Source organism: Rana temporaria, chromosome 3 (assembly GCF_905171775.1).
Source record: "Rana temporaria chromosome 3, aRanTem1.1, whole genome shotgun sequence".
Lineage (NCBI taxonomy): Eukaryota > Metazoa > Chordata > Amphibia > Anura > Ranidae > Rana > Rana temporaria.
The window spans coordinates 142,663,716-142,684,998 of record NC_053491.1 but is presented as its reverse complement, the minus strand read 5'-3'; the positions used below and the strand labels follow the sequence as shown (position 1 = coordinate 142,684,998).

The 21,283-nt window shown below is 44.9% G+C and overlaps 1 protein-coding gene across 1 annotated transcript in view; it reads left to right on the top strand.

Moving 5' to 3' along the window:
• The window catches only part of LOC120931783 (chloride anion exchanger-like), a 103,856-nt gene extending 84,212 nt beyond the window's left edge, over positions 1-19,644 (top strand). Inside the window, exons 18-21 of the mRNA XM_040343548.1 lie at positions 9,991-10,045; positions 12,216-12,361; positions 16,718-16,771; positions 19,231-19,644. Of these exons, the coding sequence (XP_040199482.1) occupies positions 9,991-10,045; positions 12,216-12,361; positions 16,718-16,771; positions 19,231-19,254 (279 nt within the window). The 3' untranslated portion in view covers positions 19,255-19,644. The remainder of the gene's footprint in view (positions 1-9,990; positions 10,046-12,215; positions 12,362-16,717; positions 16,772-19,230) is intronic.
• Positions 19,645-21,283: the final 1,639 nt, after the last annotated feature.

Sequence of the window (21,283 nt, the reverse complement as noted above, 5' to 3'; positions counted from 1 at the left end):
TATATATATATATGTAAACAATAAATCAAACTATATTTGATAAACAAAACTGTGAACTTGTTAAAAAATGTATAATCTTCATACTATTTTTTGTTGAATTACCTGAAAAAAAAAAAAAACTAACAAAATTATTGTAGACTCCTAAGTACAAAAGCAGGGAGTAATGAAAAAAATATAAACTAATTTTTGGGGTCATGAACAAGCAAAAATTAAAAAACTTGACCTACAAATTTTCTAATGGAGTTGCTTCTTATTTCTAGACTCAATACCCTGTTTGTAGATGAGTGAATACTGTGCAAAATGTGGTTAATTACTAAAAGTGGAGAAATCAATTATACAGTAAAATGGCAGAAGTTAGTTAGAGAACCAGGAAGACAGATAAAAAGAGAAAAAGCATTAATGACAAACAACTGTATAAAGTCCAATGGTCTAATTATTTATTATTTGTGAGAATATTCCTTTCTTTGGGGGCCGAATTAGAAAGAAATATGATCTGGCATAGCAATGGCCCCCCGACCCATGAAGTACTCAACATATTTGTCGCGTACCTCACGAGCTGATTGGGGGGCCAAGCCAGCGCGACCAGTGTCCAGCCCGGGAAGGGGATCTGAGGGTAGTCTTGCCTCAGAACCGATGTCGGGTAGGTACGTCTGGGAGTGCCTGCGTAAAAAGTTGTGCAAAATGCAGCAGGCAAATACAACGGTGTCCAATTTATATTCCGCCAGATGTATCGATGTCCTGAACAGGCGGAACCGGTTGGTGAGTATCCCAAAGGCATTCTCGACTACCCTCCGAGCCCTGGCCAACCGAAAATTAAACACACTCCTCTCTGAGGTGAGGGTCCTCTGGGGAAAAGGCCGCATGAGGTGAGGACCAAGCCCGAAAGCCTCGTCCGCTAGGAACACAAACGGAAGTCCTTCCACATTCTCTTCATCTGGTGGCAATGCCAGACCACCAGCTTGGAGACGATCATAGAAATCAGTCCGTGCGAACACTCCCCCATCAGACATCCGGCCATTCTTCCCCACGTCCACATATAGAAACTCATACTGTGCCGACACCACCGCCATCAACACAATACTATGATAACCCTTGTAATTATAATAGTAGGACCCCGAGTGGGGTGGGGGCACAATGCGGACGTGTTTCCCATCTATTGCTCCACCGCAGTTTGGAAAATCCCACCGCTCGGCAAATTGGGAAGCCACAGACTGCCATTCCTGTGGTGTGGAGGGTAGCTGTGGGGACAAACAAAAAAAGAGATTTAGTACTTTGGCACAAAAACATCCTACAAGCATCCTTGTGAAAATTCACAGTATTAAAATTGCATTTGAAAAATGTGCATGGAGAATTTGGGGAATGAAATATATAGGGCCACTCCTTAAGAGACTCCACAGCCCTCTGATGGGGACTAAAAAAGTTTGAAGGGGGGGACGACACAAAAACCAAAAATTAGATTTGTAAAAAATGGAAAGGTGGGTTTGTCCCTAGGATAGCATGCTAGACAGGTTAATATTGGGTAAGGGACAAATATGCAGGTAGGTCAAGAATAAAACATGTAAAGCTTATATCAACATGCATAGGGAGAAAAGGGAACGTTAGTTAAACACACAGCATATCTGGGAAATTAAAAATAAAGTTAGCTGGCCACATTATTACAGCCAGGAAACTTACCTTAATATACTCCTCATGCAGAACTTTGATGATGGCAGCACACGTGTCCGGTATGATGACCCCAAGCGCCTGCGGAGAGATGCCTGTCGAGAACTTGAGGTCCTGCAGGCTCCTCCCAGTCGCCAGGTACCGCAACGTGGCAATAAGCCTCTGCTCGGCCGTGATGGCTTGGCGCATCACAGTGTCCTGCCTCGTGATATAGGGGGACAGAAGTTCCAGCAGACTGTTGAATACGGGGTCCGTCATGCGGAGAAAATTCCTAAAGTCATTAGGCTTAGTTCCCTAAGCAGAGGCATATGTGAGAACTGGTCACGCTGGCGCAACCAATTCTTGGTCCAAAAAAAGCCTCCGCCCCCTGTTTCTGGCCAAAGTACTGGAAAAATTAACATATCCAGCAGCCATCCCATAAACAGCACCAACTCGCGAAAATTGACGCTGCTGCTCCATCATGGCTTCAAACCGGCCGGCTGGTCAGTCAAGAACACACTCAAACAGAAAGCACTCGCAAATCCAGCACTACCTGCGACAAACGCGTGACAAACAGATACGAGCGCACAGGATGCATCTGCAAAAGCAGAAACAACCTGCTAGCCTATAGCCGAATGACAACTACGTTAACGCAAGCACACGCACTGAACCCGTGAATACACGCTGTCAAAGCCTGGAGACCGAGAAGCGCGAATCAGCTCTAACCAAACCTTCACTAACACAAGCAAACCCGTAACTAGCAAAAGAGGAACAGAGGGCGGCGCCATTAAGTTTGGTCTTCCCCTTTATAGTGACGTCGTACGTAGTTTACGTGCACGCGTTCCGGTACGACGGTAATTTGGTCCGCTGGTGTGTACAAGCCAGCGGAACCAAACAAAAATCAGCCTTGTACGCCGGAAACTGTCCGGCAGACAGTTTTCAGCGCACAGATCCGGTCGTGAGTACAAGGCCTTAGACGGACAGGCAAGTCTCAAGTTCACAGTAGACAACCATACCAGATCCCCAGGTTCCAGGTTGAGTTCTCCTCTTCGCCTTTTATCAAATACCTCCTTATTATGCTCCTGAGTCTTTGCCATAGTTTCCTGGAGAAGCCTGTTGTTAGCGCTGAAGAAGTCTAATGTCTCTTGGACGGCGGGCACCGTACATTCCGGGACACGATTAGACAAAAATAGCGGGTGGTAGCCGTAATTCGCAAAGAAAGGGGATTGTTTGGTAGCAGAGTGAATTGAATTATTATATGCGAATTCAGCCAGTGGAAGTAGAGAGACCCAATCTTCCTGGGAGAACGAAGAGAAACAGCGTAGGTATTGTTCTAAAGTTTGGTTTGTCCTCTCAGTTTGGCCATTTGATTGTGGGTGATAAGCAGATGAGAACGACAGCTCAATCTTGAGGGACTCGCAGAGCGCTCTCCAGAACCTGGGAGTAAACTGTACTCCACGATCTGACACGATATTTGCGGGGATGCCGTGTAACCGCACAATTTCCTTAACAAAGATTTTAGCAGTTTCGGGAGCAGAAGGTGTACCCCTCATGGGCAGAAAGTGTGCCATCTTGGATAGTCTGTCCACTGTCACAAAAATGGTGGTGAAACCCTCAGAAGGAGGGAGCTCAACAATAAAATCCATGGAGATCATTCTCCATGGTCTCTCTGGTACGGGCAAAGGCTTCAACAGTCCCCAGGCTCTGGATTTGCTCCCTTTACTTCGGATGCACGTGGTGCACGACTCCACATAACTCTTACAGTCTTTCATAAGCTGGGGCCACCAAAACGTGCGCTGCAAGAGTTCCGAGGTCTTCTGTACCCCAAAATGGCCGGCCAGCTCATGGTCATGACAGAGACTCAGGACACTGACCCGTAAGTCTTCCGGCACAAAAATCCTGTCCTCATGCCACAACAAGCCATCTCTGAGTTGCAAATTTGTATCCGAAGAGGAGGCCATTCCTGCAGAGGCCTGTTTGATCCGTGACAATAGGTCATCCTGAAGCAACAGAAAATTTCCCGAAGATAAGATAGTGTCCGGAGGAGCAGGGTTTTCAGAATCACAGTACATCCGGGAAAGAGCATCGGACTTGGTATTCTTCGACCCTGGCCTGTACGTTATATGGAAAGTGAACCTGGTAAAAAAAAGCGCCCATCTGGCTTGACGTGGTCTTAGTCTCTTGGCTACTCTCAGGTATTCTAAGTTCTTGTGATCTGTATAGATCAAAATTGGGTGCGCTGCACCTTCCAATAAGTACCGCCACTCCTCCAGCGCTGCCTTGATCGCTAAAAGTTCTCGGTCACCCACATCATAGTTCCGTTCCGCGTCAGATAGTTTGCGGGAAAAAAAAGCAACCGGGTGGAGAAGGGCCTTTGGCCCCTGTCTTTGGGAAAGCACCGCCCCGACTGCCGTCTCCGAAGCGTCCACCTCCAAGATATAGGGCAGGCTGGCATCTGGGTGTCTAAGGACCGGTGCAGACGTAAACAGTTTCTTCAACGCCTCAAAAGCTCATTGGGCTTCAGGGGACCAACGGAACCGGACAGTTTGTTTGGTTAGGCCAGTTATGGGGGCGATGATGTTGGAAAACCCCCTAATGAACTTTCTGTAGAAATTGGCAAACCCGATAAAGCGTTGGATGCCCTTTTTATCTGTGGGCGCAGGCCACTCAAGGATTGCCGTAACCTTCTGCGGGTCCATCTCAATGCCGTTGACTGAAATAACAAGTCCCAGGAACTGTATGCTTTCACATTCAAACTCACATTTTTCAGGTTTGGCGTATAATCCGTGTATTCGGAGTCGCTTAAGTACGCTTTTGACGTGTTCCCGATGTTTGACAACAGAAGGGGAAAAAATGAGGATGTCATCAAGGTAGACCACGACAAAGAGGTCAAGGTAGTCTTTAAAGATGTCATTCACGAAGTGCTGGAATGTGGCAGGCGCGTTGCAGAGCCCGAAGGGCATCACCAAGTACTCAAAGTGGCCGAAGCGGGTGCGGAAGGCAGTCTTCCATTCGTCGCCGTCCCGTATTCGTACCAAGTTATAGGCCCCCCGCAAGTCCAGTTTCGTGAAAATGACCGCTGCTCCCAGTCTTTGGAATAGTTCCGGCACCAGCGGGAGAGGGTACCGATTTTTTATTGTTACCTTATTAAGCTCGCGGTAATCCACGCAGGGGCGGAGAGAATGGTCCTTCTTCTCGACGAAGAAAATTCCTGCCCCTGCTGGTGAGGTAGAGGGGCGAATAAACCCCTTCTTGAGGTTATCGTCGACATAAGTCTTTAGATTTCCAAGTTCTAGTTCAGTTAGGGGGAAAATTCTTCCGAAAGGGATTTCGGCCCCGGGGAGAAGCTCAATCGGGCAGTCGTATGGTCGGTGAGGGGGAAGGGTGTCAGCCCCCTTTTTGCTGAAGACGTCCAGGAACTCATGGTACACCTCGGGGACGGATTGGCGGATTTCAATGTCGGAGTCCATGCAAAGCAAAGAGGGGGGAGATGAGATTGCCTGCAAGCAGTGTTGTTGACAGTAGGTGGAACAAAAGCAAATCTCACCAGTAGTCCAGTTTATCTGAGGGTTGTGAGCCTGGAGCCAGGGTATGCCCAGGATTATAGGGAACAGAGGGGATTCAATAACATCCAGGCATAAAAGTTCTCGATGACTGTCCGAGATGGTAGTGGCGATGGGCAAGGTTTCTTGGGTGACTGGCCCGGATTTCAAGATGGACCCATCGGCCAAGTGTACAGACAGTCCAACAGCCCTTGGGCGCAACGGAATATGGTGATGAGTGGCAAAGGCAGAGTCCAGAAAACAGCTGCAGGCCCCGGAATCAAGTATGGCGCTGGTCCGTATATCCCTTCCTGGAAGCTGCAATAAAACGGGGACAGCCAGATGAGCAGATTTGTTGAAGACAATGGGTGAGGGGACAGATGACATGAAGGTGCACTTACGGAATTTTGCTGGGCAGGTCCTCACGTAGTGGCCGGACTCTCCGCAGTAGAGGCAAAGGTTGTTTGTCCGGCGTCGAAGTCGTTCCTCAGCAGTGAGAGAAGGGCGGATCAAACCCAGCTGCATGGGTTCTGGAATGTCTCTAGAGGCAGTGGTCGGGGCTGGAGGAATCGGGTTAGGGTACGCGGGTACCCGGGGTAGCATCCATGTTGGGCGATTCAGACCGGTGGCACGTTCAGTCCTGCGTTCCCTCAAGCGTCTGTCAATCTGGATGGTTAGGTTGATAAGGGCCTCCAAAGTGTCAGGGACCCCTACACGTGCGAGTTCATCCTTAAGTGCTTCGGCGAGGCCCAAGCGGAACTGATAACAAAGGGCCGAATTGTTCCAGGTAGTGTCCGCACTCCACCTTCTGAACTCGGCTACATAGTCCTCAACGGGTCTGCGACCTTGCAGGAGGGCATGCAAAGCGGCTTCAGCGGTAGCGGCCTGATGAGGGTCTTCATACAACAAGGACATAGCCTGAAAGAACGTGTCCAACCGGTCAAGGGATAAGTCCTTTTGCTCCATCAGACGGTGGGCCCACGCCTGCGGTTCACCCGATAGAAGGGCCATAACAATACCTACTTTGGTAGCTTCTAGTGAGAAAGTTCGTGGCTGAAGCGCAAAGTAGAGCTCACAAGCATTCCGGAACGCTCTAAACTTGCTTCGTTCTCCTGCAAATCTTTCAGGCATGGGCACTTTAGGTTCAGGAGGCAGCATAATAACTGAAGGTGACGCGGATGCGCCAGACGAAGAAGAAGTGGATGGAGTAGACAGTTCCTGGACACGATTTTCAAGTCGGGTATAGCCTTCCTGCAGGGCCCTGACTGCTTGGGTAAGGCCATCCAGATGGCGACAAAGTTCCGTCATAGGGTCCATTCCCTGCGCAGGCTCAGACATGGCTGCTCAGTACTGTCACGTACCTGGTACAGAGCAGAGCCTGGCGTGCAGGGAATGGCAACTCTTGCTCCTCTGACTCCGGAACCCCTGGTAGAGCAGACAGGGAGCGCTAGAGTTCAGAGTCGCACAAGCGCCAGGAAGGTGCCGTGCAGGTCTGCGGTGGTCTCCTGAAGACTCCACAGATGCTGTGCAGGAACTGCAGAGATGCTGGAGGTAAGACAGCAGACAACAGGAGCTTGGTGCAGATGGCTGGAACAGGCAGCAGGTGGGAGGTGTGCTGTAGTACAGATGCTGGCAGAGTCAGGCAGGCCGGGTCAAACACAGGCGGGCGGATCAGGTACAGGGGGAAGCCAAAGCAGAGTCGTAGTTCAAGCCGGATCAGTAACAGGCGGGCAGCAGACCGTTTGGAAGGAGGAGGCGGAAGCGAAGTCAGACAAGCCAAGGGTCAGGGCAGGCGGAGAACAGCAGGGTCAATGGTAAGCCAAGGTCACAGGAAACAGGAGCCAATCAGGTAACAGGTATCAGGTAGGGTAAACAGGAACGCTGTTGACTGAGCAGCAGGGGGCTATGGGGAGAGCCCCATTAAATAGCCTAAGTGGCGCCAAAATGGCGTCAGCACGTGCCCGCGCGCGCCGCTATTGCGCGTGCCCGCGCGCGCCGCTATTGCGCGCACCCGTGCGCGCCGACGTGCCGCGAACGCGCGCTCCCGTGCGTGCAAATGCGCTATTGCCGCTATTGCGCGCCGGTGCGCGATTAGCGCCACCTAGTGGTCTACCAAGTCCATGACAGCCTCTGAGTATACTGCTTTTAATTATAAAACATAAAAATATCCAGCACTTACATCATAGTATTATGGTGCAGTCATGGGAGCTGGTGTGCGTCTGTGGCTGACAGCCAGCAAGGCATGAGAACTGGGCGGCCGGAGGGAGCCGGGGAGGGACGGCTAAATCCTTGTTGTTATGCCGCTGCTAGACAGTGAGTTCATCAGCTGATGCGTGACGTCAGCTCGGACGGAGGCTGAGGAGGACCACAACGCGTTTCAGAGCATGCGCACGGAAACGACCAGCGCGCTCCTTTTTCATGCACCATAATACTATGATGTAAGTGCTGGATATTTTTATGTTTTATAATTAAAAGCAGTATACTCAGAGGCGCTCTTCTCTCTTGTTTTTCGCCTGCTCGTGGAATGGTGTCAAACTTTTACCCTTAAAAATCTAGGTCTAGGGCTAGAATTATTGGTCTCGCTCTAACGATCGCAGTGATACCTCACTTGTGTGGTTTGAACACCGTTTTTATATTCGGGCGCTCCTCACGTATGCGTTCGCTTCTGCGTGTGAGCTTGTCGGAACGGGGCGCTTTAAAACATTTTTTTTTTGGTTTTCTTATTTATTTTTATTTATTTTATAAATTTTTACAAAAAAAAAAAAAATGGGTCACTTTTATTCCTATTACAAGGAATGTAAACATCCCTTGTAATAGAAAAAAGCATGACAGGTCATCTTAAATATGAGATCTGGGGTCAAAAAGACCTCAGATCCCATATTTAGACTAAAATGCAAAAAATAAAATAAAAAAATCGCCATTTGAAAAAATGACAACAAGAAAATGTCCCTTTAAGAAACATGGGCGGAAGTGACGTTTTGACGTCGCTTCCACCCTGCTATGCTATGGAGACGCATGGGGGCCATCTTGCCCTCGCTCGTATCCCAGCCGAGCAGGGGGGAGGACCCGATCGCCTTTGTCGCTGCCGACGACTTCGGTAAGTGGTGGAGGGCGCAGGAGAGCGGAGGGAGGGGGGCCCCTCTCCCGCCGCCGATAACTGTGATCTTGTGGCAAATCCGCCGCGGAGACCACTGTTATCGTTTAGAGGACCACTCACTGAAAAGATGGATATCTCGGTTGTGGCAGCGGCTGCTGCCGTTACCGAGATATCCATCTTTAAAAAAATTACGTATATATACAGTGAGGGGTCCTTAAGTGGTTAATATTCATACCAGACCCAAAGGGCCTGGTAGTGGACTAAAGGGGAAACCCATGCCGTTTTTTTCAATGACTTTTATCTATATTGCCGGGACCCGACAATTCATTATAGCCTCAAGTAGTTTGACTTAAATGACTTTTCTTCCTTTAGAAATGTCATTTTTTGCAGAGACTGTTATAAACACGGCAAACATGCGCTACTTTACAGGCATACTATAGACACCCCCCAGTTACGAAATTTAAAGGAATATTTTACTTTTATTGTTTCACTTTAACCTCCCTGGCGGTATGATTCTGTCTGAAAAAACATGCTGAAAGCGGTACAATTATTTGCAAGGAAATTGGGTGTTTTATACTGTAGGCCTGTGATTTTTAGGAATAACTCACTTAAATCTGACCAAACAAGAATCTAATAGGCATCCCGGGTATGACATTTTTTTAAAAACAAAATTTTAAATTATAATATAATAAATAATTATAAATAATTATAGCAAGTAATAATATAATTAAAATAAAAATTATTCAATAATGTAATCAAATCAAAATCACTGAAATTTTCTCAGTTGCAGAATTGTTGCTGTCATTATTTTTTTTTTTATGACGAATTTCCCCGCAAATCGCTATCGCACAATTCTGCAAGTGATTATAATTTATTATCGCTGTTTTCTAGCTGATCTAAAACCATTTTTGACATAAAAAGACACTTTTGGTTGCTATGGACAATCTACAGTTTTCAGGCAGAAAGAAAGGTCTTTATTATATAAAATGACATGCATGACACTGGGCAGACCACTAGGGACAAGGGGGGTGTTTTTTTTTTACATACAGTACTGTAATCTATAAGATTACAGTATACTGTATGTATAGTGTTTGTTTACTTTTTTGAATTTGGTGCCGATCTCCGCTCCCGTGCGTCGTAACGTCGCAGGAGGACGCTGTGTGAATCGAGCAAGGTCCCGCTCGCTCACACAGCGTCGTGACATCGCTGGATCCAGGAGAAGGTAAGCCAACGCACGCTGCAGGCTCTGCATGTCTACCCCGAGCGTGACTCGGGGATACCGATCGCAGCAAGAAAAACCCACCCCGAGTCACGCTCGGGGATACCGCCAGGGGGGTTAAGCATTATTAAAATCACTGCTCCTGAAAAAACGGCCCTTTATAAAACTTTTCTTTGCATTGATACATGTCCCCTGGGGCAGGACCCAGGTCTCCAAACACTTTTTATGACAATAACTTGCATATTAACCTTTAAAATTAGCACTTTTGATTTCTCTCATAGACTTTTAAAGGGTGTTCCGTGGCTTTCAAATTGGTCTCATAAAGCTCATCCCTAGTACAGAATAGGGTTAGAAAGATCTAGTTCTAGATGACCTGTTTAATAAATGTTCTTTGTTTAAAACCTTACTAATAAAAATCTCATTCACAGATGGTAACTTTAGTCATATATATAGTCATAACAAATTTCTGTGCAAATTTTGCAATTTTACAGATTTTAAAAGAATTTATCAAGGTTGAAGTGGACACATACATTGTTGCTGTGGATAGTAAGTAAATATGCTGTATCTACTGTAGTCACAATTAGTTATACAATACATTAGTTCGAATTTTATCTAAACTAAAAATGTATTTAACGGGGCCTAAGGCCCCGTACACACGACCAGTTTCCTCGGCAGAATTCAGCTTCCGACCGAGTTTCTGGCTGAATTCTGCCGAGAAACCCGGCCGTGTGTACACTTTCGGCCGAGGAAGCCTACGAGGACCTCGGCGAGGAAATAGAGAACATGTTCTCTATTTCCTCGTTGTTCTATGGGAGAACTCGGCCTGCCGAGGTCCTCGGCGGCTCCAGGACTGAACTGGCCGAGGAACTCGATGTGTTTGGCACGTCGAGTTCCTCGGCCGTGTGTACGGGGCCTAAGATTACCTAATAAAATGGTTATGTTAATCTTTCTTGTTAGTAAGATAAATAATGCTGACCTTAGGCATATTCCCTAATTACAGATCATGGGATGGTGTCTGGATACTAATAGCATTGTGGGGGGTTCAGTCATTAGCGTATGTAAATAAGTGTATTGTTATGCCCATTAACACACCTTCCCTCCTGAACCATACCAGGCCTCATCATGAGGGGCGTGCTTTAGAGAGAGGGGGGCTCTGCCCCCCCCCCCCCACTCCAAGGCACCTTGTCCTAAGTTGCATGGAGCCCCAGCATTCAGAGGAGAAAGGTAGAACTTTCTCCTCCTGAGATGCTCTGCCTCCACCTACTTCCCACTGATAATGGAGGGGCCGTTGTCAGTGGGACTTGATATCTGGATTAGGACAGTGCTGCTGAGCTGGATGGCCGGGTATTTGAGGGGACCTGAGTGCAATCCAGACAGAGACACTGCTAATGTAAGTGAGCAGAGCTCCAGCGATGGCTGCACACTAAGGAGGGGGCGGGGGCAGACATCACACACATGTATTCCACAGGGAGGGAGGACAGGCTTCTCCAGAGCTGTGTACACTGACTGCAACATCACCACACCATCCACAGTACTTGTACCATGCATGCAGTCTGTGACTGTCTCCTGTACATGCCTGCAGCCTGCGACTGTCTCCTGTACCATGCCTGCACTCTGTAGCTGTCTCCTGTACCATGCCTGCACTCTGTAGCTGTCTCCTGTACCATGCCTGCAGTCTGTAGCTGTCTCCTGTACCATGCCTGCAGTCTGTGACTGTCTCGTGTACCATGCCTGCAGTCTGTGACTGTCTCCTGTACATGCCTGCAGCCTGCGACTGTCTCCTGTACCATGCCTGCAGTCTGTAGCTGTCTCCTGTACCATGCCTGCAGTCTGTAGCTGTCTCCTTTACCATGTCTGCAGTCTGTGACTGTCTCGTGTACCATGCCTGCAGTCTTGAGCTGTCTCCTTTACCATGTCTGCAGTCTGTGACTGTCTCCTGTGCCATGCCTGCACTCTGTAGCTGTCTCCTGTACCATGCCTGCAGTCTGTAACTGTCTCCTGCACCATGCCTGCACTCTGTAGCTGTCTCCTGTACCATGCCTGCAGTCTGTGACTGTCTCGTGTACCATGCCTGCAGTCTGTGACTGTCTCGTGTACCATGCCTGCAGTCTGTGACTGTCTCGTGTACCATGCCTGCAGTCTGTAGCTGTCTCCTGTACCATGCCTGCAGTCTGCGACTGTCTCCTGTACCATGCCTGCAGTCTGTCACTGTGTCCGGTACCATGCCTGCAGTCTGTAGCTGTCTCCTGTACCATGTCTGCAGTCTGTGACTGTCTCCTGTAACATGCCCGGGGAGTGGGTGACACTATAGTTTACCGCACCAGGTGACACCAACCCTAGTGAGGCATCTGATAGATTACACTATTACACACTTTACACTTTAAATCTATACAAAATAGGGTTTTAAAGCATCCCTTTCTGTGAAAAGGGGACAAGCGATGCTACATTTTACAGTTGACCCTATCTGTTTGGTGCCATGGTCATGGATATCTTGCCACCAGTCATTCATGTAAAACCAATCTTTTGTCCATCCTTTCTCAAAATATGCATATATTTATATAGAGAGAGTCTCAGTGTAAAATAATAACATATTAAATACACAGAGGATAAAGCAAAGAGCTCATAATTTAAAACCCTGCAACATGAATTTAAAAAATAAAACTGCCATGTGCATTTCACTTGAATTGTAACCAATGATTTATTTTTCATCCCATAGATTCTGTAATGGAGAAGTTAAAACGCAGCTCATTCTTTGATGATGACATTAAAACATCAATGTTTTTTCTCACTGTCCATGATGCTGTCCTATATGTGCTTGAAAAGAGAGGCCTTGAGCATGCTTTAACACATGAGACCAGCAAGGTAACACAAGTGCTTTATCACCATATCATTTAAATTGATTGGGGCAGATCCTCAAAGAAATTACGCCGGCGTATCACTTGATACGCCGCGTAATTTCAAATTTTGCGCGTCGTATCTTTGTTTTGTTATCCACCAAACAAGATACGACGGCATCTGTGTTAGATCCGACAGGCGTATGCCTTAGTACGCCGTCGGATCTAAAATGCAATTTTCTGGCGGCCGCTGGGTGGCGTTCACGTCGTAATCCGCGTCGAGTATGCAAATTAGCTTTTTCCGACGATCCACAAACGTACGAGCGGCCGTCGCATTATTTTACGTCGTTTACGTTCGGCTTTTTCCGGTGTATAGTTAAAGCTGCTATCTGGTGGCATACTCAATGTTAAATATGGCCGTCGTTCCCACGTATAATTTTGAAAATTTTACGTTGTTTGCGTAAGTCGTCCGTGAATGGGGCTGGACGCCATTTACGTTCACGACGAAAACAATGACGTCCTTGCGACGTCATTTGGAGCAATGCACCCTGCTTGTTTTGACGGACGGGGCATGCGCAGTTCATTCGGCGCGGGGGCGCGCTTCATTTAAATGAAACACGCCCCCTACTCGCCGCATTTGAATTCCGCGCCCTTACGCCGCAAGAAATACACTACGCCACCGTAACTTACGGCGCAAATTCTTTCTGAATTCAAACCAAAGCCAGGTAAGTTAAGGCGGCGTAGCGTATCTCAGATACGCTGCGCCGGTGCAGATCTTTGAGGATCTGCCCCATTGTCTTTTAGCTGAAAAAATATGATAAGCCAGATAATATAATATATTGACACAGTTAAACCATAACTCCAGTTGTGGCACAATATGTGGACATTTGGAAATTTAAAGGTTTTACAACTTCAAAAGGCTTATAGGAAATGTTATTTTGAACCAAATGCAAATTTGTATATGTCAATTTAGTGCATTTAGAGCATTTAGTGTTTTTTTTTCATGCCGGGAAAATGCTCCCAAAATCTCTACAAAAACAATTTGCTACTAAACATGGAAGCTTAAAAAAGTCTTCCAGCTTAAAATCGCATGCATGGACACATAGGATAGCACTATTAGCTATTAGGAGCAGAAAAAAATGTTTATTATAGCTTCTAGGAGCTTAAAAAAAAGCTAGCAGTATACTGAACTTAGTTTTCAACATAATCTCTCAACAGACATACATGTGGGTTGCTGTATTGTGCATTGTATCTGACTAAATCAAATTGCTCTTTTTGTGGAGATGAGCTTTGGTGATAAGTATCTTTTACCTTTTGTGCTTTCACATGTTTTTTTAAGCACAAAGAAGGGACAGTGGCATTTCAGAGTTAAGGCACTTCAGCCTGGACTCTGACCAGGTCACGCCCCCTATATATTTCACCCGCCAACCGGCGATAATTATGACTAAGCTCCGGGGGTGGGGTGAAACGCATTTGGGTGTGGCCTGGTCGGTGTCCAGGCTGGGGTTGCCACTCCATTCATCTCTCTAGGACGCCTTAGATGTGTGACTTGCAGGGGCTACCCCCTTCTTTCCCTTGCTTTAACCCCTTGGTCACTGTAATGTTCATGGTTGCAGGGTGCTTACAGAGGGGCCTCATTCACTTGAATCAGTCATGCTTGGCAGGCACTGCATCCGCCAAACATGACAGGATGTATAATTCTTGCTGCGGCCATGACTTGTGTACACCCCTGGCCACTGCAGTTAAGCCGTATTCCCGAGTCTGGCTCGAGGTGGAATTTCAGCACCAAAAACGGTAACCCTGAGCCAGACTCGGAATCGCCTTGCAGTGTCCACAGGCAGAGTTTACTTACCTTGTCCCTGGATCCTGCGATGCCTCCCTGCTGTGTAATCGAGCTGTGTCTCCTCGCTTGATTCACACAGTGCTGTGTGCCGCCGAGCTCCTTTCCCTGTGACGTTACGACGCACGGGGGCGGAGATTGGCGCCAAATTAAAAAAAGTGAATAAACACAATACATACAATATACTGTAATCTTATAGATTACAGTACTGTATGAAATAAATACACACGCCTTTGTCCCTAGTGGTCTGCCCAGTGTCCTACATGCACTTTTATATAATAAAAACTGTTCTTTCTGCCTTGAAACTGGAGATTGGCCATAGCAACGAAAACGTGTCCCTTTATGTCAAAAGTGGTTTTAGACCAGCTAAAAAAACAGCGATAATAAATTAGAATAACTTGCAGAATTGAGCGATTGTGATTTGTGGGGAAATTCGTCATCAAACATGAAAGTAATAATTTTTATTATTATTATATTATTTGTTATAATTATTTTATTGATTATATTATAATTTATGATTTTGTGTTTCAAATTTTATTATACCGGATGTCTACTAGACTCTTGTTTGGACAGATTTAAGTGAGTTATTCCTAAGAATTGCAGGCCTACAATATAAAACGCCAAATTTCCATGAAAAATAATGGTACCGCGTTCAGCACCTAAAATCTGAAAGAATCATACTGCCAGGGAGGTTAAAGGGTGTGTGGTTTTGCAGGGGGGAAACATGGCTCAACTATGGGGTTTTACTGCTCTCCAAACCACAAATGTAAACAAGCCTTTACTGTCCTGAGCCCCCATAATAGTTGCTTGCCATAGTTTTAGAATTTATTATGCCCAGTTCAGTATTGCTTGTGTAAGGCAAACTGACCTGAAATACTTTTTACAGGAGAGAGGAGCATCCACTTTCAGAGCAATACAGAGCCTTGATTCTCTCCAGATCCTACTAGCAGGGATAAAAGGGGGCAAGCAGTTACTATCACTCTGCCTGGGACTGCAGCCAGCACTACTAAGGGGGTATTGGCTTATACAGCTGGTCTCTGCTCCCTCCACACCCAGTGTTAGCTCAGCTGCAATACAGATATGGCAGCACTGCCTTTATAGCATGCTTTTATAGCATTGACTGCACTGTGTTAGATGCTCTGCAGATAGCAGTTCGGCAAAACCAAGGGCGCAATCCACCAGTCACCTTGCCGTGATCAATAAGTTGAAAGTTGTCAAATGGGCATGTGCTATTACAATGACTTCGAGGGGGGGGGGGGGTTAACTTTGCATATTTAAATGGGGCTATAACAAACCCTTAAGGGTCTATTTATAAAACATATTCTGGCAGGTGGGACAAATTTTCCCCATACTTTTCTGTAATAGATTAAATTATATGAGTCTCTCAATCCTTTTATTTTTAGCTCCATCTAGTGGACAAAATGTATATTTTTTCATTTCGGTGCTTCTGGAAACTAAAGTCCATTTTGGGTACTTGGTGAAGCTGACAATCATAAAAAATATTCTATTGTAGAAAATAAGGGGAAAATCCATCCAGTTTGCATGACTGTATGTGATATTTATCCAATAAATTTATATATTTTTATAAATGGACCCCCAAGAGTATGATTTTTGACGAAAGTTCCAATTCCACGCATCTGACTGGTATAGTTGGGAAAGATCAGGTTTGTTGGCTCTTGAAATGATGCTTCTGAATTTGGTTCTGTCAGCAAGGGAATGTCTGTCACTTGGAGTGAAGTCAAGGATGTTACATTGCAGAACCAGGATTGTGCAACAAAATACCAATAAAGTGGACATTCCATGGCAATTGGAATATCCACCTTATTGCCCAGCTCCTGCACCTCAACACAAAAACGTACCTCTACCTTGGATTCCAGAGGTGATGTTACTGTGCCTTTCAGCAAAGCTGGAAGCTCAAAATTCCATTACAATACACTGCTTTAATGAGATGGATTGCACTTTCACATTACTTTGATTTGGTAGTCCTGCCTATAGATGTTGTGATGTGTCCATTTATTCTGTGTTTTAGTGCATTGGGAGCCCATAGATTTAAATTGCAACACATCAAAATAAGTTGAACATGCATTTTGATGCATCAGCAACAGATATTAACAAGCTTCGCTCAATGGCTGTTAGCTCTTTCCACTCCAAATCCTAAATTTAAAAACACATTGGAAACACACGTTATCATGTGTTAATGAGCATCAATAATGCATGTCAATGCTCAAAAGAAACATATTTTGATGCATGACAACAGACTTGCCTAACTCTATGAAAGAAGCACTTCTTTATACACACATTGATCAAAAGGGGCCCTTAAATTGAACCTGCCATTACTGACTTGTCTTTTAAAAGTTCAGTATCAAAGGCTTGCCCTGGATCAGGTATACAAATCAGGAGTTTAGACTTTTCAGACTGGCTGCATGCTTGTTCCAGGTCAATGACTTCCTAGGAAGTGAAATTCCCAAATTTCTATCTTCATGAACTTCTAGGTGTTATACCATTTAGATGTCTTATTTTCATAATTTTGTGTCTTTAATACAGGAAAATGTTACCCCTTTCTTTGCAAATGGAAACACCTACAGTGAAGTCTTTAATGTAAGTTGTTGTGATTTTCATACATAAGCATTCATTAAAGCTGAAATTGAAAACAAATAAAATAAATCCCTACAGCTTTAGTCACATTACTTACCTGTTATGAAGAATGTCACATGTAGTGCGGACAGCTGGATTCTGGCGAAATCTTCCCTGCAGGGATGCCTGTCCCCTTCCTGTCTCTGAACTTCAGTCTTTCCAATGGTTAACAGCTTTATGTCCTCAGGCAGGCTTTGGTATGTTCATAAATTGTCTATACCTATAGCAGGGTTATCAACTTAGGCAAAGATGCACAGTTTGTTTTATCTACAGATGCCCCTTACTTACAATCAGTTTTATGGTAAAGGTGAACTAACCCTTTAAGTATTGTAAACGTAAGAAGATGTAAATAGTTGAATGTCCATAGTCTAGGCACAGGTGCACTTTGAGTATCACAATACATAATTAATGTGTTTCGTGTATAGTCCAATTATGTTCTTAACTGGACTTTTTTTTTTTACCTGATCAGCCAATAATCAGCCTCTTTATGTAAAGCATACTACTCCCCCACTCAGTCTTTACTCCACTGTCTTTGTTTTGTTGGGACAGAAAAGTGGTCTAACCCTTCAGAAGGTCAGCATGTGACTTTTTCATGTTCCCCCCTCTAAGTCCAAAAATTTGCAGGGATACCAAGCTTCCATAATTTTCCGATTTATCCATATACAGGTGCACGCATACGCAGGAGTGATGTCATCGTGTCTCCAGCCATTAACATAGCCAGAGCGTGCGAACCTGGGGAGAATGTCAGTCCTCTCAGCGGTGAGCTATGAGTAAGCATCTAACCATGATGTGAAACGTGTTAGCCAGTTTTTGTCCCTGTATGTGCACTTTTGGCTTCGGCTACTCTTGCATAATTTTTGGATGATTTTGCATTATTTGGATTTAATTTTTTGGTTTCCTTGCTCCATGGATTAGTGCAGAGCCAGCACCTGTCAGGCCTTGTACACACGTCGGACCAAACCGATGTGACTGGTCCATCGGACCGTTTTCATCGGTTCACCTCTGAAGTGGCCGTACGGCCTGATATGTGTACACACCGTCAGTCCAAAATCCGATCGGGTCAGAACACGGTGACGTCAAACACACGACGTGCTGAATAAAACGAAGTTAAATGCTTCCAAGCATGCGTCCACTTGATTCTGAGCATGCGCGGGTTTTGAACTGATGCTTTTCTGTACTAACCGTCGGTTTGGTCCGATGGGGCAGCGGTCCATCGGTTCGGTTTTGAAGCATGTTTTAAAATTTTGGACTGAAGGAAAACAGACCGATGGCCTATACACACGGTCGGTTTGGTCCGATGAAACTGAACTTCGGTTCATTCTCATCGGTTCGGTCTGACCGTGTGTACAAGGCCTTAGTGTAACAGGGCGGGAGCGATTCATTGGTGGTTGGGGGCTTAGAGCGGTACGCTCTCTACTCTCAGCGGTGACAGCGTGCCGCTGGAAGGCTTCACTGCAAGGTAAGTATTCCATAATGTGCTAGTATGCGATGCATATTAGCACATTATGCAGTTGCCTTACAGGTGTCTGATTTTTTTTTAGCAAGCGCTATCAGGCCAAGACAGAAGTACAGTTAAATCACACTTGTGTAATAATAATAATAAAAAGGTAAACAGAGTAAGCGTAGTCAAAACATAGCCAGAGTTCAGTAACCGGATCGGGTAGTCAGCCAAGCCAATGTCGGAGAGCCAGTGAACGTGGTAGTACAGCAAGCAGGATCTGTAGCCAGAAGGACCGCAAGCCAAGCAAGTCTTCAACAGGAACGCAGGAGACAGTCTCTGTGATCTTGACAAAGGCGAAGGCAGGGAGCAAATGAACTTGAAGGCTTTAAGTAGGCAGAGCTGACGAGCAGGATCATCAACAGGTGGATCACTGTGGAGAGATGGGAGCTGTCAGCACAAAGAAGGAAGGGCTGAGCCCAGCCCTGACACACTTAAAGATAATTTATCACTGCAATGTTTCTGTCCCCAGAGGTTCACTTTGAAGTGGTTCTAAAGCCTCAAGGTTGTTTTCCTTAATGCATTATATGTATTAAGGAAAAAAAAATTCTGTGCTGCAGGGGCCACCCCTTATTCTTACCTGAGTCTGATCCAGCAATGTGCACGTGAGTAGCGGCTCTTGCCATTGGCTCCTGCTGCGGTCAATCAAATGCTGTGATGAGGGAGTGGGGGTGGGGCCGAATCGCCTCCAGTCTGTGTCAATAAACACAGACTGAGTGGCTCAGGAGCGAGCATGCACTAGTGCACCCAGGTAAAGTGGCTATCGCTGGTGGCACAAATGCCGAAGAGGAGGGGCCTGGAGCACCTGCGGGGGACCCCAGAAAAGGAGGATCAATGCTGCTCTTTTTATTGTATTTTTGTTGGTATTTATAATGTTATTATCTAAATTACAGTTCTGTATCTTATAGTAGTGTTTGCTTTTCAGGGGCCAAATGAAACTAAATTCTAAGAAGGTGAATTCTATATGGTACTTTTCATTGAATGGCTGACCCAAAACTTGACATTCTACACACAGGAAGAGTATGTGAAAAAAATGAAGACTTTACCATGACTGAAGGCTGTTAGGGGAAAAGTTAACACGAACAAAATGTTTCGCCTGTAAATGCAGTTTATTTTACAACATTATAAAATGTATTATTCGATTTTTTTTAAAATATAACTTTTTCAAAAAGAAGAAACCATTGCTTTTAAATATAACACATCTGAGAAATATATATCATTTGTTATTTTTTAACCATTTATAGTATATGTATTTATTTTTATTGAGGTTGTGTAAATATAAAATGTAATTCTACCATATAGAGAACAGATAAACATTAAAGACCTTTCCTAAAATCAAGATGTCTAAATGTTCAATATATACATTGCGGCTGATTTACCAAAGAAGCTGTTTGAATATAACTTGTGTGGATGTTTACTTCCATTATTCAGTCATGTGAAAAGCAAATTCCTGTTTTCCTGTTTCTTTATTTCTTCTGCAGATAATTAAACAGAAAATTGACAAAATGTATTTGGGCAGATTTACAAAAAAAAAGTTGAGAATCTTCAAACAACAAGTTGAGTAAATATTCACTTCAATTATCCAGTCATCATGTGCAGAGGTGATAAAGAAAGAATTTGTTTTTACATGACTGGATAATTGAATATTGACACAATTTATTATGTGAAGATTCTCAATTAATTTAGTAAATAAGCCCAATGATAGGATATGGTCGGACTGTGTGAATTAGGGCTAAGCTACATGGGTGAATTTATTTTCTTCTAAAAGTTTTAACAAATTGTGTGTAGTCACCTGAATGGACCAGAGAAGATTTTAAGTAGCGTATTCCTGCTAATAAAATCACTAGAGATTAGTCACTAGGTGTAGCAAGTGAATCTAAATTGACTATATGGAAGTAATGGCTCCCTAGGACATAAGCTACTTGAGTAGCTCGTAGGAGCATCTTGTAGGAATCAATCATACATGAAGTAATATTTATATGTGAAAAAAAAAAAAACACGCTAAATGTGAACATTTAACAAGAGCAGCAACTAAAAAGTGAAATACACACAAAATAACAATAAAAAGAAATGTAGCTGCGCTGTGATAAAAAATAATTAAATGTGAAAAAATACTACTGTAGGTAGTATTGGCATATATATGAATGAACGAACAATAGATAAATATATGAAAATATGTGAAAAAATTTCAAGAATCTGGTTGTAATAAAGTCCGCAAAGAAGCAATAAAGAATCTTCTTAAGTGATTCAAATAAGGATCCACCATCAAAAGTGAAAACAACATAAGGGATGCGGCTTAGGATAGCTTGCGGCTGAAAACCCCAGCCCGGGCCTTTAAAACGTAGATTACAGCAACCACCAGTGGTAATCAATGAAACCTCAGATATTGATGTCACCCAAACAGATGAGGTACCGGAAAAAATAAAAGACTCACCATAGTGAAGTTCCGTATAATCAATATAAAATTTAATAAGATAAAAAACTTACAGACACAGACGTGTATGCAGCATGTAAAAAAAGCCGGCCGGCTAAGCGAACGCCTGTCCGCCCGGACTTTAACGCAATGACGTCAGCACGTCTCCTCCTCCCGATGCACGTTTCGTCACACAAATGATGTCTTCTGTGTGACGAAACGTGCGTCGGGAGGAGGAGACGTGCTGACATCATCGCGTTACAGTCCAAGTGGACGGGCGTTCGCTCAGCAGGTCGGCTTTCTTTTACATACTGCATACACGTCTGTGTCTGTAAGTTTTTATCTTATTAAATTTTATATTGATTATACAGAATGCACGGGAAGCATGGAGGACACAGGAGCCATCGCCTGACCCGCCACCAAAATGGGGAAAGTGCCAGTCAGACAGTGAGCGGGTAGATGCATTTGATGGGGCACAGTTGCTGCATTTGATGGGGCACAGTTGCTGCATTTGATGGGGCACAGTGACTTCAATTGATGGGGCACAGTGGCTGCATTTGATGGG